The sequence below is a fragment of the Trichomonas vaginalis genome, chromosome II (assembly GCF_026262505.1).
Source record: "Trichomonas vaginalis G3 chromosome II, whole genome shotgun sequence".
NCBI classification, from domain to species: domain Eukaryota; phylum Parabasalia; order Trichomonadida; family Trichomonadidae; genus Trichomonas; species Trichomonas vaginalis.
Window position 1 is genome coordinate 20,573,142 of NC_067204.1, and position 11,496 is coordinate 20,584,637.

At 35.5% G+C, this 11,496-nt stretch overlaps 7 protein-coding genes across 7 annotated transcripts, besides 1 other annotated feature; 4 read left to right on the plus strand and 3 right to left on the minus strand.

Moving 5' to 3' along the window:
• Positions 1 to 6,070: part of a mobile genetic element that runs on past the window's edge.
• TVAGG3_0579500 (DNA/RNA polymerases family) lies at positions 21 to 2,159 on the plus strand (the record flags this gene model as incomplete). Its single annotated transcript, XM_051239116.1, has 1 exon — positions 21 to 2,159. One exon carries the CDS (start codon positions 21 to 23, stop codon positions 2,157 to 2,159), a length of 2,139 nt encoding a protein of 712 aa, XP_051096940.1.
• TVAGG3_0579510 (uncharacterized protein) lies at positions 2,303 to 3,163 on the plus strand (the record flags this gene model as incomplete). Its single annotated transcript, XM_051239117.1, has 1 exon — positions 2,303 to 3,163. The coding sequence occupies one exon, from the start codon at positions 2,303 to 2,305 to the stop codon at positions 3,161 to 3,163; it is 861 nt and encodes a 286-aa protein (XP_051096941.1).
• On the minus strand, positions 3,306 to 3,680 carry TVAGG3_0579520 (uncharacterized protein; the record flags this gene model as incomplete). The annotated part of the gene is made up of 1 exon (XM_051239118.1): positions 3,306 to 3,680. One exon carries the CDS (start codon positions 3,678 to 3,680, stop codon positions 3,306 to 3,308), a length of 375 nt encoding a protein of 124 aa, XP_051096942.1.
• On the plus strand, positions 3,950 to 4,342 carry TVAGG3_0579530 (uncharacterized protein; the record flags this gene model as incomplete). The annotated part of the gene is made up of 1 exon (XM_051239119.1): positions 3,950 to 4,342. One exon carries the CDS (start codon positions 3,950 to 3,952, stop codon positions 4,340 to 4,342), a length of 393 nt encoding a protein of 130 aa, XP_051096943.1.
• A 959-nt stretch (positions 6,071 to 7,029) lies between the features above and the next one.
• On the minus strand, positions 7,030 to 7,155 carry TVAGG3_0579540 (uncharacterized protein; the record flags this gene model as incomplete). The annotated part of the gene is made up of 1 exon (XM_001319299.1): positions 7,030 to 7,155. One exon carries the CDS (start codon positions 7,153 to 7,155, stop codon positions 7,030 to 7,032), a length of 126 nt encoding a protein of 41 aa, XP_001319334.1.
• A 23-nt stretch (positions 7,156 to 7,178) lies between these two features.
• Positions 7,179 to 7,562, plus strand: TVAGG3_0579550 (N-acetyl-beta-D-galactosaminidase protein; the record flags this gene model as incomplete). Its single annotated transcript, XM_001319300.1, has 1 exon — positions 7,179 to 7,562. The coding sequence occupies one exon, from the start codon at positions 7,179 to 7,181 to the stop codon at positions 7,560 to 7,562; it is 384 nt and encodes a 127-aa protein (XP_001319335.1).
• A 573-nt stretch (positions 7,563 to 8,135) lies between these two features.
• Positions 8,136 to 11,102, minus strand: TVAGG3_0579560 (armadillo (ARM) repeat-containing protein family; the record flags this gene model as incomplete). The annotated part of the gene is made up of 1 exon (XM_001319301.1): positions 8,136 to 11,102. One exon carries the CDS (start codon positions 11,100 to 11,102, stop codon positions 8,136 to 8,138), a length of 2,967 nt encoding a protein of 988 aa, XP_001319336.1.
• Positions 11,103 to 11,496: the final 394 nt, after the last annotated feature.

The following is an 11,496-nucleotide window of genomic DNA, read 5'->3' on the forward strand; positions in this document are numbered from 1 at the left end:
TAAAAATGCCCCCATATAGAATGGATAGAAAGTCTGCTAGAATAAAAGCAGAGTTACAAAGATATGGTTGGAGAGTTTCGAAGAATTTTAAATATAGGAAGGGAAGACCCATAAAAGTCTATGACAAATTGTCTGGTCTTCGCTACGAAATGGATTTGGAAACAGCACGTGCCAATTATCCAAACAGACTAGAGAGGTTAGAAGAAGAACGTCTTATGGACATGCCTTTCGATGTTAGTGAACCTCAAGTTGAAGGACACGACGGCTTTGCCAGATTCTACTGGAAACATGACGAACAATTGCATCCTTTGAGAAGGAAAAAAGGTAGTGCAGAGGATGGTCATGCTCCCATGGAAAGAACAAGATATGCATATGAAAAGTATCGTGAAGTTAGAAGTCAAATTACATCTGGTCGAACCTTTACAGTAAACTTTGACGAAGGAAAGAACAAAGAAGGCTTCATGGGAGTACTTGCTGCAATTCAAGACGGAAATAAGAAAGGACACAATCTCAGATTGACCATAACAGATTTGGATGGTCACATTTACTATGCACATGGCAATGAACAAACAGCCGCAAAACTTCTTGACGCTTTCAAGACTACAAAGAGAGAACAAATGGTTGACTCCGACTCAGACATTTTTAATGCAATTGAAGGAATTGCAAGTGTCAAGTTCGAATGGTACCAACCTAACCCTCAAGCAGTCAGACAACATGCTGGATACTTCCCCTTCATAAATAAGTCTGACATTGACTTGACAAGGTATGGAATTTACAATTCAATTGAAACAATTGTCAATGAACCTTGTATTCTTACATGTCTCAGGAACTCTGGTCTTGTTACAGATGAGAAGATGAAGTATCTTGAGTCATGTGTGAAGACAAGGTACATTCTCAGAGGTCAATTGGCAAAAATTGCACCGTTGGCAAATGTCAATATCCGAGTCAACATACCTACAGCTAAAGGTTCTTCACATGACGACTATGTTGTTGAGTTCAATTTACCATGGTTGAAGATTGTAATTGTCCATAACCACTTCATGTTGAACGAAAGTCTTACAAACCCATTGTTCGGAAAAGGCAAGTGCAACATTGTCAGAGCTGTAAACATTCTTTTCGAGAAAGGTTTGTTGGAACCAATTCCAGATGACAAGCTGACAGAAACTTTTGTACCAAAAGACGAAACAAACTTTTCATTGTTAGCAAGACCAAAAGTTGTTCCAGACAAAGTTCTAGTACAAAAGAAGTACACAGTTCCACAAGGAGTTGGTATGTTCGGATACCAACCTGAACCAGAAGAACTTCCAATGAGGTTGCAAGAACTTCAAGATGCTATAAACAAACTTCCATTGAGACATCCAATTGACGTCAAATTGTATTGGAGAGCATCTGAGTTAGGTCAGAAGGTTTTATATGAAACAGGTTGCTTCGACGATGTTTATGAGATAACAGGAGAAGTTTCTCAGAAGATAAGAGACTCACTTGAATTTCCACAAACTGGACCAATTGGTTGCGACAAGTTCGACTCAAACGAAAAGATATACTATGTCGACCTTAACGCTGCATACATGAGGTTTGTCCAATATATTCCGACTGGAATTCCAAACGAAGATGGTGAGTTCCCGGGAAGGAACTATACAGTTGGAAAAGTCATACAACAACTGTATGATATTAGGAAAGCTTCAAACCCCAAACTTGCAATGACACTCAAATTGCTTATGAATTCGACATGGGGATATTCCATTAAGAAACCTCAAGAGATGAAGAGTAAACATTATGAGAAGGTCGACAACTTTGTTGAAAGGTTTTCTCCTTTTGTTTTGAAGTACGAATTCACTCAAGGTCAAAGTGGCTTAGTAACCACATTAAAACCTATTGTCGAACATTGGTCTTACCCTCAGTTCGCAAAGGCAGTCCTTGACAACTACAACAAATTCTTCTCCGAAGTCAAATCGAAAGTTGTGGTTTACTATGAGAACATTGACGCACTCATGACGAACGAAGAAGGCTATAACAAACTCATTGAAATGGGTTTAGTCGGTGAGAAGATGGGCTGTTTTAAGCTAGATAAGGTATTTTCCGAAGTTCATGTAATATCGAAAAGGAAATATTGGGGCATACTTGAAGACGGCACAGAAATAAAACATTGCATGAAGTAAAAAATTTTTATTTGAAATGTACGCTGAGTTTGCTTATGTAAACACTAGAGATACAGATGGAAAATACGTTCAAATACTTCTTAACAAATTCAAGAAGCTATATGGCATACCATTTTAAAACAATATATTTTTACATATATTAAATGCTTCAGGTTGAAAAACAAAGAACAAAAGTAGCAGATACAAAACCGTTAGACTATATCTTTACAAATGCTGGTAGGACTATTTCAGATGAAGAAATTTCATCCCGAGTATACAGGTTTGACTATCCAATTCGTTGGCTTCAAAGTCCTTCAGATGCAAAGGCAATAGGATTTAGAAGAGTTTTGTTTTCAAATAGAACTAACGCATTTATGTTCGCAGTATATTTTCATGGGCAGTATAAAGGTTCTGATGGTCTAATAGACAAATTTGACGAAATGAGAATCTTCACAGTTCGTTCAGATGAAAGTCTTGAGAAAACTCTAAATGACTTTCAAACTCAAATGAACAAATATTATTGGGAATTTCAAGAAAAATACGACTCTTTACTAAATGGAACATACTATCTGAAACTAGAATATGACAAGATGAACTCCACCGTTTCATTTCAAAAGATTGAAATTAACCCTCCAAGAGATACAGAGTTTTTATTTTGGAAAGTAGACAAACGTTCTTGGGCACAATTTCTTCGGTTACTAAACCAGAACGAACCATTACCACCAGATGGTCCATTTAAATTTATACTTCCACCAGCAGATTTGACAGTTTATAGAAACGTGTTTGACCCTCAAAATGTTATGTGTCATGCAAGTTTCAGTTCAAGCAACAATAGTTTTCTATGTATTGGTAAGGACCTTTATGACTTTGCTTCTAAATTCTACGAACCACCTAGTAACAGTTTCTCTGACTTTCAAGTTTGGTTCACAACAAATGGTGTGCAACATATTATTCCATTGTACTATGACTTTTATCTCGAATTGTCTTTCATATATAACTACGGAAAAGTGCTGAAAAAGTATTGAAAAATAATGTTTATGTTAGCATGTTAGATCTAACACGTTTTCTAACCACTTTTCTAACATCGTAGAAAACTCATGAAAACAATTTATTTTTGACACTTTCACAAAAAACATAAAAAAATGTTTTTACTCTAAACGTTAAGGTTTACTGAACTGGTTGGATGTCGCCTTCACAGGTTATGTAGAATGGTTGACCAGAGAAGTGGAACAGTGCTCTGAGAATTTGTATAATTCGTGGAATTGGACTCTCTCTGTTTGGAAGTAGTATCCAAGGACGCTTGGCAAAGAACTTTATAATGGCTTCCTTCTTTGCTTGCTTTATGTCGTCGTAGGCTGTCCCGTCTGGTACCTCAATTGGAATTCCAGTCGAAATCTCGAGAGTCAAGGCAGCCCTTCCAGAAATAGTGGTGAACTTGACCTTGGGCTTCATGACTTTGCGCAAGTAGTCTTTTACGCAGTCGTTAAGTTCAATTAGGTAAATTGCCTCGTCAAATCCTTCTGGCATTCCGAGTCCTTCCATCCGACAGGAAAATATTTTCCCGACAACTGGAAAAAATTTTCCGGACAAAGGGAAAAATTTTTCCTTCCGACAGGAAGAACTCTTCCAGTTGTCCGTCCGTAAACCATTCAAATTTTCGAAAATTGAGAACTTTTTGGTCGAACTTCAGAAAAAAATTTTCCATCCGACAGGAAAAATTTTTCCATCCGACAGGAAAAAATTTTCCGGACAAAGGGAAAAAAAATTCCTTCCGACAGGAAAAGTTCTTCCTTCCGACAGGACACAAACGAATGTCCGACGTCCCACCAACCGAGTCCATTCCCAAACCAGAGGAACCTAAATCACCAGCCCCTGCACCTCAGTTCCAGCAAGTACCTCCGAATTACTACCAATTTCCACCTCAAGGTTACTACCCACCCCAGCAATTCCAATTCCAATCTCAGCCTATGCCTTACTTCCCCAACCCTTGGTTGTTCCAGCAAGCTCCACCCCAGCAATTCCAATCTCAATCCAAATCGAAGAGAGACCAAGAGTTCGAAGAAGGTCTGAACCGTTTACGCAAAGATTATGCTACAGCTCCAATTGAGAGAAAGTTGTTCCCGGACCAAAAATATAATTTAGGTGAAGAGGTGAGATCTAACACGTTTTCTAACACGTTTTCTCACCCTCATGAATTTTCATGAATTTTATATATTAATGTTTTCGCTAAGCCACTTTGTGCCGTCAGTCAGTCAGTCAGTCAATGAAATTTACACCAAAAAATAATGTTTATGTTAGAATGTTAGATCTAACACGTTTTCTAACCTCATTTCTAACATGGTCTAAAACTCTCGAAAATCATGAATTTTCATGAATTTCCTTAAGATAGAAAAAATAAAGTTAGTTTTATTTTATTTATTCTTCATTTTTTTGTATGTAAGATATGATTTCAGGGATTTTTTTGACGAAGTGCAAATCTTCACTTCGTCAAAAATAACAGTTATATAATGAAAAAGTGAAAGTTATTCTTCATTTTTTTGTATGTAAGATATGATTTCAGGGATTTTTTTGACGAAGTGTCAATCTTCACTTCGTCAAAAATAACAGTTATATAATGAAAAAGTGAAAGTTATTCTTCATTTTTTTGTATTTGACGAGAATGTTTATGTTAGCATGTTAGATCTAACACGTTTTCTAACCACTTTTCTACCCTCTTGAATTTTCATGATTTCATCGTACATGCTTTGTCAAGACTTCTTCGTATATGCTTTGTCAAACATGAACGTAAATGTTTTGTCAAACATGAACGTAAATGTTTTGTCGAAACTTCATCGTAATGAGCGTAAACGACCAAAAAATAATGTTTATGTTAGAATGTTAGATCTAACACGTTTTCTAACCACTTTTCTAACATCGTAGAAAACACACAAAACTCAAGAATTTTATACAGAATTTCCTTAAGATAGAAAAAATAAAGTTAGTTTTTTTAAAAAAATATTTTTTATTTTTATTGTAAGAACATGTTAGCAACAACAGCACCAAACTCTTTAGTCATGAATCCAACATCTATGTTAGTAGAAATGAAAAGCTTCATTCCTTCTTCATATACTTTTGAAACAGAAATCCAGAAGATAAAGCAAGAACTTTTAACAAGTAATTTAGACTGTACCGCACAGGATGAAGAAAATGAAGAATATCTTTATGAAATGCAGGACATTATTGACCATTTGCCTAAACTACCTGAAATCCAACAACAAAAACTCACTATTCCTGAATTTGACGAAATTGAAGTCAAACCAATTGACTCAGTAGAAATAAAGAAGTTCATACGAAAGGTAAATTATGAATTCCTTGGTTTTCATTGCAACCATAAAGTTATGGACAAAGATTGCGACATGGTATATAAGAATGTTTCTGACATATATAAATCTGGGGAGTTTAAGACCTACGACAACTTTGTTTCGTTAGTTGCAGAATGTGTATGGCAGATAAGAGATAAAGATAGAAGAGGTAAGGTATGGAATGAACAGATAAAACCAGCAGCTTTTGAGTTAAAGAAAACCATTGACGCCTTGGTTGTTTTAGCTGGTTTTATTTCAATGTATAACGCAAAAATGAACCCGCAATGTTCTAAATGTAAAGCAGCAATGAGGAGATATAACTACTCCGTCAAAGAGATAGAACGTATGAGAAACGACTATGCAGACTTAAAGAAAGAAGCAGAAAAACCAGCAGAAGATAAAATGGACATGTTAGCATTTCTGAACAAAAACTATCCAACTGCTGACGATTTCCTTCTATCTGACGTCAAGAAGAAGTATAAAGAAACCTTCGGCATAGTTAAAACATTCGATGTACTAAAAGAAGAAATAGAAGCTACGAAATTGTTTAAAGTCATGAACCATCGCAACATATACCATGTAAAACGCTTGTAAATAGTTATGTTAGAAAAGAGGTTAGAAAACGTGTTAGATCTAACATGCTAACATAAAATATATTTTTTCTATCTTAAGGAAATTCACGAGAATTCATGAGTTTTGTGTGTTTTAGACCATGTTAGAAAAGAGGTTAGAAAACGTGTTAGATCTAACATGCTAACATAAAATATATTTTTGCTGAATTCAGCACAAAATTCTGAGTAAAATGGCATATGGCATGTGTCAAACCGTTGAGTTTTCACAAAATTCCAAAAATAACGCTAATTTTTTATAAAATTTGACGAAGTGCAAATCTTCACTTCGTGTCATAATGTAAAAATAACGCTAATTTTTTATAAAATTTGACGAAGTGCAAATCTTCACTTCGTGTCATAATGTAAAAATAACGCTAATTTTTTATAAAATTTGACGAAGTGCAAATCTTCACTTCGTGTCATAATGTAAAAATAACGTTTACCATGTAAAACGCTTATAAAATAACTGAGGTGAAAAATTAGGTGAAAAAAGAGGTGAGATCTCACCTCTTCACCTAAAATATATTTTTATTGAATTCAGCAACAAAATTCATGAGTTTTGTGTGTTTTAGACCATGTTAGAAAAGAGGTTAGAAAACGTGTTAGATCTAACATGCTAACATAAAATATATTTTTTCTATCTTAAGGAAATTCACGATTAATGAGAATGCATATCTTCATTAATAAGACAATGAATGTTTATATGAAGTATTATAATGTACATATGATTATGTAATGGATTTCATATATGTAGAAAGATTTGAATAAAAATTAAAAAAATTTAAGTAAAAATGAGAGGTGAATAGTTTTTGAGAATGTAATTGTAGTTATTTATTGTATTGTATTTAGTGTTGATAGTAAATGTAAATAAAAAAAGAAAAAAGAAAAAATTAGAACAAATTAAAAAAATAAATCACAGTTTAGATAATATTATTCAGCTTATTTCTTCTTATCTGCTGATTTCTTGTCTGCTGGAGCAGCAGCAGCAGGAGCCTTTGCACCATCACCAGCTGGAGCAGCTGCTGGCTTGCCTTGGCCTGCGTATGGAACTGTTGTAGCAGACATATGTTGCTGGTGGAGATAAAGAAATGACTAATGGAAAAAGAGGAAATTGGAATTTCGATGATGGAACATGGCAAGGATTCCATTACAGTACTTCCTATGAATATACATTTGATGTAACTATTGATCTCGAAAATGTTACTGAGATGCACGAGATCTATGCAACATTCTTGAGAAACGACCAACAAATGATTTATCTTCCTGAACACGTTAAAATTTCACTCTCTTATGATGGTACAACATTCATGAATATCATGGATGAACACTACCAATGGACTGACTCCCCAACAACTGCTTACCAAGCGAAGGGATGGAAAGGCGCTGCTTATGGAAGATACATCAGGTTCCAGGCTGCAGTATATAGTGACCATCCACACTGGATGTTTGTCGATGAAGTTGTAGTTTTTTAACTCCTTCGTCTCTCAAGAATAATAAAATTACTTTCTTTTAAATCTTCATATTAAAAAATAACAACAATTTTTTAGATCTCACATCCAGTCATTCAAGTATTTAGAACTATAATCAGATGCATTTTTATATTGTATTGCTCACAAAAAACCTTTTCTTTCATAAATATTCATAATTCTAATGCGATCAATTGTATTAAAGTGACCTTAACCACAATGATTCATGGACAACAATCTTGCACGATTTAAATTTTATATGATAGTATTACAAGATAGTGTATTTGGCATTCATTCCAAGTTATCAAAACTGCAAGCTATAATATTGTCCAATGTATATTCAAAAGGTATAAAAAAAAGCAGATTTCGATGAAATGATTTAAGAATGAATTAGAGCTTTCCTGAAGGAATCAGAATCCTGCGAAGAGGTCATCATGGATTAGTTCCTGCTCGTATACCTTAGATAATTATTAAAAATTATATAAAATAGATCGTTAACAAATAATGAAATTTTTTAAAAAGAATATCTCTATAAAATAAAAATCTCTAAAACAAAAAAATATAAAAATAAAATAAAAATTAGTTAAGAACAGCTTGTAATCTTCTCATCTTAGCTCTCTGCTTTGCGTAATCATTCTGCAAAACTCCCATCAATGATTCGTTCTGCTGAACAATCTGTTTGAACAGTCCGTACAACTGATCCTTCAATGACTGATCAATTTTACTTTTTTCGATGTTTTTATCATCCCAAACAACGAATCTCGCCAAAGCCAACGCGACATGTCCCAAAATATCAGCGTTATTCAATCTCGGAACAATAGTCAACAAGCATTTGGCCATCATCGGTGTTTCTAAGACGTCTGATGGAGGAAATTCGTCAATTGCTTGAATCAACTGTTGATCTGGGAAGTCAGGCATTGCTGCGGCGATCTCCAGATAAAGAGAAGCAATGTTTGCAAGTGTGTCTTGGTATCCGTAAATTTGGTTCTTTCCGATATTGTACCATTCATCGATTACTGGCAAGAACTGTAAGATCTGTTCGATAACTGAGTGGTTGGCCCTCAAAATAGTGTTAAGGAAGAAAACTAAGTTCTGTTGAACACCTGGATCTTGGCAATTCTGGAACATCTGGTTGACAGACTGGAAGATTCCTTCTCTTATATCATCAGAAATAACTCCTGTCTTGATAGCTTCTGTGTAAGCTCCTGTTATATCATCAGCTTCAAATTCAGTGCTTTCTATTGGCCATTCGAGGAGGAATTTGCAGATAGCATCACTCTCCGGTACAGGATATCTCAGTACGGCTGCCAAAAAGTGCTCAATTGGTCGGGCCACGATAGCGAATGAAGGAATTTCAATGAGTTGCTGGCCATGGAGGAAAGGAAGAGTAGCATTGATGATAGAGTTTGTGATTTCAATGCACTTTCCGATGATTTGTTCTTTGTTTTCCTCATGAAGATATTTAATAATCTTTGAAATTGTCAAGAAAGCATCGCCGACGTCATCAGCGTCATCTGTGTCTTCAACGGCGATATCCACAACCTTCTGGAATACTAATAATTGTACATCAGCTGGGAAATCTTTCTTCAAAGCTCTTGCTGTGGCCATAGCTGTTGTTGGAACGATTCCTTCTTCACCATCATCCTCAGAGAAGGCAGGAACGATGACTTTCAATAGCGGTTCGAGTACAGTTTCTTTTAATGAAGGGCAAGAAATGACAAACTGGGCCAAACTCTCCAAAGAACCAGATAATATTAATTCGTTTATATTAATCTGCAATCTGGAGATCAATGTTTCCAAGAATGGCGAAATAAATTCAGATGATGCGTCTCCGATCGTCAAAGCAATATTCTTTAAGAAGTAATCAGCGTGGAATATATTTCTCGCTTGTGATTCATCCTTTAACAATAAAGAAACCGCTGGGTTCAACATTTCCAAAATATATTCCGCCTGTGTCTCGTCTCTTCTTATGAGGGCCACACCAATATCCAAGAGCGGCATGAGGAAGGACGGGTTGTCGCCGTGCTCAGACATGATATTCTCGACCAAGCCGAGGATTTCGTCCACTTGTTCGTCCTCAAATTCTTCGGATAAGTTAATTGTCGGTGCAAGAAGGGAAAGGAAGGACGACCACTTGGTCTCTGTAATATTCTGAGCATCACCTTCCTCTCCTTCGGCCACGGTATCGAGAGTTTCGAGTAATTTGACTACATCTGCAAAAAGTCCTGGAATTTTGTGGTCAGATGGATTCAAAACCGTTTCTGCAGCTTGGTAGGCCACATCTCTTATCGCCGAAACAGGGGATGCGCAAAGGGAAATGACCTGAGAAAGGAAATGCATTCCGTGAACGTTAATTGAAGCGAAAGAGTCATCAAACTTGTTGATACATGTAAGAGCAGCTTGTTGCAACAAAGGATTTTCGGAAGAAATGGCCGAGTCAATGAATTCAAGGATTGGTTGGATATCTGCGAACGCGCAGTCCTTTGCTTCAGTTAGAATGACTGAGAATACCAATAATGATGCAATCTGTTGGGATACATCTTCAGAAGAAAGCTTCTCCAACACAATTGTTCGAATTATTGGATAAATTTCTTGGTGGCTGTAGGAATGGAAGGAATCTTCGAGTTCTTTGAGCTGGTCTACTGGTATTTCGTTGTCTAGTTTGATAGTTCTAGCACAAATGTCAATTGAAATTTCCAATAATTTGGATGCAGCTTCTTCTCCAAGGGAATCGAGGGCTGGAATCAAGGATCTCAATGGCATTGAGATAATGTCGGGGCTCATGTCCTCATCTGAGGCAAGAGTGAAGACAAATTTGGCAATTTCAAGAACTTGTTCTGGAGTAAAGATCTGAAGGAAAACAAGGAGTTTTACGTTCTCCCAGAACTCACAGAACTCATCGTGATGGAGCTTTTCTGAATTTAAGACTAAATTTAGCATTAATTTGACATGTTCTGAATAATCTATCTCTTCGCCTTGATGCTTCTTGACACAGTTCGCCAATAAGTCGGATCCTTGGAATTGTAATTCAATATCTGGTGAATTCAGTGAATTAAAGGCAATATTAAGAAAATTCGAAGAAATTTGAGCGTAAGTGGCATCATTTATAATGACAAATATTGAGTTGAGTATTTTAAGGCCGGTTTTAATACGATCTGAGTTGAGCATTTCTAAAATTAAGTTGATTAAATCTGGCCATTCGCAGTTGACATTTGCATATAGGATAATGATGGAGTGGAGTAGTGTGTGGAGTGCGGAAGGACTTAAATTTGATTGTAAAATTGAAATGAATGAATTCAAAAATTGATTTTGTTCAGATTGATCTATTTCATCCCAAAAATTGTTGATCTTATCGATAATCTTATTGATATAGATTGTTGCAGCATGTTTGATAGACATATCTGTGTGACCAACGGCAATTTCAGCGAGTGGGAAGAAATTTGCTCGATCTTCTATAAGTTCATCGGCAAATCTCATGATTTTCTCGTTGTTCTCATCTGTAATATGTGTTGTACTAGCTAAAAACTCTATAATTTCTTGATTCATAATTATGAAAAAGTGACAGTAGGACAAAATTTTCATGCTCTTCTTTCACGACTAAATATATGAGATTGTGTTTAATGTCATAAACCATTGAAAATAGTTTTTCATGAGAGAGTATATCCAACTAACAAATCAAATTGGCCACACTCTATTCAATAAAATTTTCTCATAAACTGTATCTTTGGTTGTCACGCAACTAATAGGCTATAATTTCACGGAGCTATAATCCCTGTCTGCTAATGTTTTATATTTCTTATTCGTTGAGTAAAATTTCAATCAAAATTTTATATTTTCCTTATTAAATATCTTTCATGATGTTCATTAATGCAGGTTTAGTAAACTAGACACTTATCATTGTTCTTAATAAAGCCAAATTGAGTCGTTGAGGAGATCCTTT